General features: G+C 49.6%; 1 protein-coding gene across 1 annotated transcript in view; it reads left to right on the top strand.

The window, feature by feature from the left end:
* Positions 1 to 2839, top strand: part of SLC35C1 (solute carrier family 35 member C1) — a 3788-nt gene extending 949 nt beyond the window's left edge. The window contains exons 2-3 of the mRNA XM_009647633.2: positions 2 to 268; positions 2060 to 2839. Coding sequence (XP_009645928.1) covers positions 2 to 268; positions 2060 to 2619 — 827 coding nt within the window. The 3' untranslated portion in view covers positions 2620 to 2839. The remainder of the gene's footprint in view (position 1; positions 269 to 2059) is intronic.
* Positions 2840 to 3273: the final 434 nt, after the last annotated feature.

Here is a 3273-nt window from a genome sequence, read left to right as displayed (position 1 = left end):
GGCCTCAGCCTGGGGGCGGCCTGCGGGCCCCCCTGCCCCGGCCTGCCTGCCCTCCGCCTCGACCCCAAGGTGTCCCGCAGCGTCCTGCCCCTCTCTGCCATCTTCATTGGCATGGTCACCTCCAACAACCTCTGCCTCAAGCACGTCGGCGTGGCCTTCTACAACGTGGGGCGCTCCCTCACCACCGTCTTCAATGTGCTGCTCTCCTACCTGCTCCTCAAGCAGACCACCTCCCTCTACGCCCTCCTGGCCTGTGGAGTCATCATAGGTGAGGGGGAGTGGGAGGGGTTTAAAGTGCCCCACGGCTGGCCCCATAACCTCGGAGAGCTGGAGGTGGGGTGCCTTCCCCTTGGGAAACCGTCCCCACCTGCACAGCAGCTCCCTGGTGAGGTGGGGTAGCTCAGGGCTTGCGCCTTGCTCTGCCATCGCATGTCTGGAGCATGTAGGTAACTCGTTAAGAACAGGATTTACTGTTACTTGACCATGGCTCCCTTTTTCCTTTGAGCACTAAAACCTGCCTACTCTCTAACGAAGTTCAACTTTCCTTACCTTTTCTTTTTTTCCTCCCACAAAGGCTGTAAACCAGCAGGTGGCTTTCTCCCTGTTCTCAAGTGCTTGTTGATTAACTTTGGTAACAATACCAGTATTTATGATGGCACCATTGGGACCATACAATGGAGCCAGCCAATTCAGACAGGCTGAATCCATGTCATGAGGGGTTAGCCGATCAAGCCAAGCGTAGAATGCCGCCAGAAGATCTGGTTGTGTGGTTAGTATGTAGGGCAGGCCATTGGCTGGCTTAACAGGAACTGCTTACAAGTCTTTCATTCCAAAGGCATTGGTAATGCCAAAGGCTACCTTCAACTGGAGGGCCATTTAGATGCCAAGAGTGGTGAAATGCTGACTTCAGTCCGGTTCCAGGTGGGCATGTGTTCACTCTGGTGCTTCAACAAGCAGGTGGACTCAGATGAAAATGAGACAAGAGATTCTCCTCTCCATAGAAGAGGTGAACGGGAACAGAACTACTGTTTTTTCACCGAAGTGATGCAAGCAATTGCCTTCAGCTAGTCTTGAGTTCAGGTATTGCCCAAGACTATGGCATCTGCCAGCCTTGCAGGGTTTCTCCAAGACTCTCTCCCCCTGGCTCCATCTCCTTTTGCTGTGGGAGCATTGCCCGTATGCCTGTAGCAGCAGAGCTGAGCACCCTCTGTGGCCTGACACAAAGCCTTTCCTGTCTGTGCATTGAACCCATTTGTATTTGGGCTTGATTTAAAGCACATTAGCTGCTTTGCAGGCAACTTCCCAGATGGCCTCCAACGTGAAGCAGCTGACAGACAGGCTGTGCAGTGTTCCTTCAGTAGCTCATCTCCCCTTCTACGTTTTGCTTATGAGCTAGATGGGGAGAGGTCTCCCATTCTGCCCTGGAGACGCAAAGCCTGTAGCTCCTGTTTTGGAGGTGGTTAGAGAGTGCATTACCCATCAAAGAAGTTTAGCGTGTTGAAGGTAGTGGACTCAGTTCGTGCCTTGTGATTTTTTTTTTTTTTTTGATCAAGCTTCTTAATATTGCATCCTTGTGTTTACTATCTTTCAGTCTTCTTTTCTGACCTATCTTTCCCTTCCTGTGAGGCTCTTTTTTTCTTTATTTATTTTTAAACCTTGAGAAATATTTCTTGCTACCCGTGTGTCAGTTTGATGCCTTTTCAATTTAAAAAAGTCATATGATCTCCTGAAATTTGCATGTACGCAAAGAGTAGCTTTAACTGTAGTTCATGGCTCTTTGGAATAACAGTGTCTAAACTCATGCTGCCTGCTCAGTGTGGGAATTGGTCCTCAGATTGAATGATACACAGATGCACACAGTAAATTACCCACACTCCCAAAATAAATCTTCCCAGGATACTAGTCATGACACTTTGTGGGTTCACTTAATAGAAAGGGGAAGCCCTTAAGCCTGTCTCTGCTTGTGGTTGTTCAATATAAGGTAGATGATGAATTGCTGACTGTATGTTTTGAGTCCTTCAGCAGTTGTTCAGATGTTGTCTGATTTGTTTGGTTGCAGGTGGCTTCTGGCTGGGTGTTGACCAGGAAGGAGCAGAGGGCACTCTGTCATGGCCGGGTGTATTCTTTGGCATCTTAGCAAGCCTGTGCGTCTCTCTCAATGCCATCTATACCAAGAAGGTGCTGCCTGTGGTGGATGGTAGCATCTGGCGCCTGACCTTCTACAACAACGTCAATGCTTGTGTCCTGTTCTTGCCCCTCATGATGCTGCTGGGCGAGTTCCGCACCCTCTACCACTTTGACAAGCTGGGGAACCCTAGTTTTTGGGGCGTGATGACCCTAGGGGGAGTGTTTGGCTTTGCCATCGGGTATGTGACTGGACTTCAGATCAAGTTCACTAGCCCGCTCACCCACAACGTGTCTGGGACAGCCAAGGCCTGTGCCCAAACAGTGCTGGCTGTTATTTACTTTGAGGAGACAAAGAGCTTCTTGTGGTGGACAAGTAACTTGATGGTTCTGGGGGGCTCCTTTGCCTACACGTGGGTGAAAGGGCTGGAGATGAGAAAGGTGCAAGAGGATCCTAATGTCAAAAGCAGCGAAAGAAATGAGACTGGTGTGTAGGCAGCTCCTGCACCTCCATTTCTGTGCCCAGAGGGGGTTAACCTTTGGTCCTCCTTTCCTCCTGGGGAGAAGAAGAGCAAGGACCAGGAAAAAATCCACCTGCAAAGTGTATGGGGATCTGTGTCGGGAACCAGAGCCAAAGACCTGATGTTTTATCCACGGGATCTCGCCCTGTATCAGAGTTGGGGAGAGCATGTGTTGTAGAGAGCAATCTTTTTTTTTGTGATTATTTTTTAAAATTGATGTTGATATTGACCTAACCTGGACAATTTGCATCTTGGGATGGGGGGATGGGCACATAGCAGACAAAGACTGGGATGGGAGCTTTGTGTAGTTAGGGATCTAGAATTAACTGAATGAACGCAGTCTGAAAACCCTGAACCTCCATGTAAGGAAGAGGCAGGTAGCCAGACTGCTGGGGATAGACTCCAGTAAACTGTTTCGCTGTAAAAGGATTGGCAACAGCCGTTCTTCCTATTGCTCCATTCAGTGCAAAGGACGGGAAATTTCCCTCCCTTCTCGTTCCGCACAAGCCGAAGTGGTGGCAGCAGCAGCAGCACCTCCAAATCTCCTTTCCAAAGAGTCAGTATTGGATCCTGCTGAGGTCTCTTCTGTGTTTCTCTCCACCTGGTTTCTTAGTTTGGGAAAGCATGC

The sequence above is a fragment of the Egretta garzetta genome, unplaced genomic scaffold, assembly GCF_000687185.1.
Source record: "Egretta garzetta isolate BGI_Z169 unplaced genomic scaffold, ASM68718v1 scaffold329, whole genome shotgun sequence".
Lineage (NCBI taxonomy): Eukaryota > Metazoa > Chordata > Aves > Pelecaniformes > Ardeidae > Egretta > Egretta garzetta.
The sequence above is the reverse complement of the archived record's forward strand: the minus strand, read 5'-3'. Positions and strand labels throughout refer to the sequence as shown.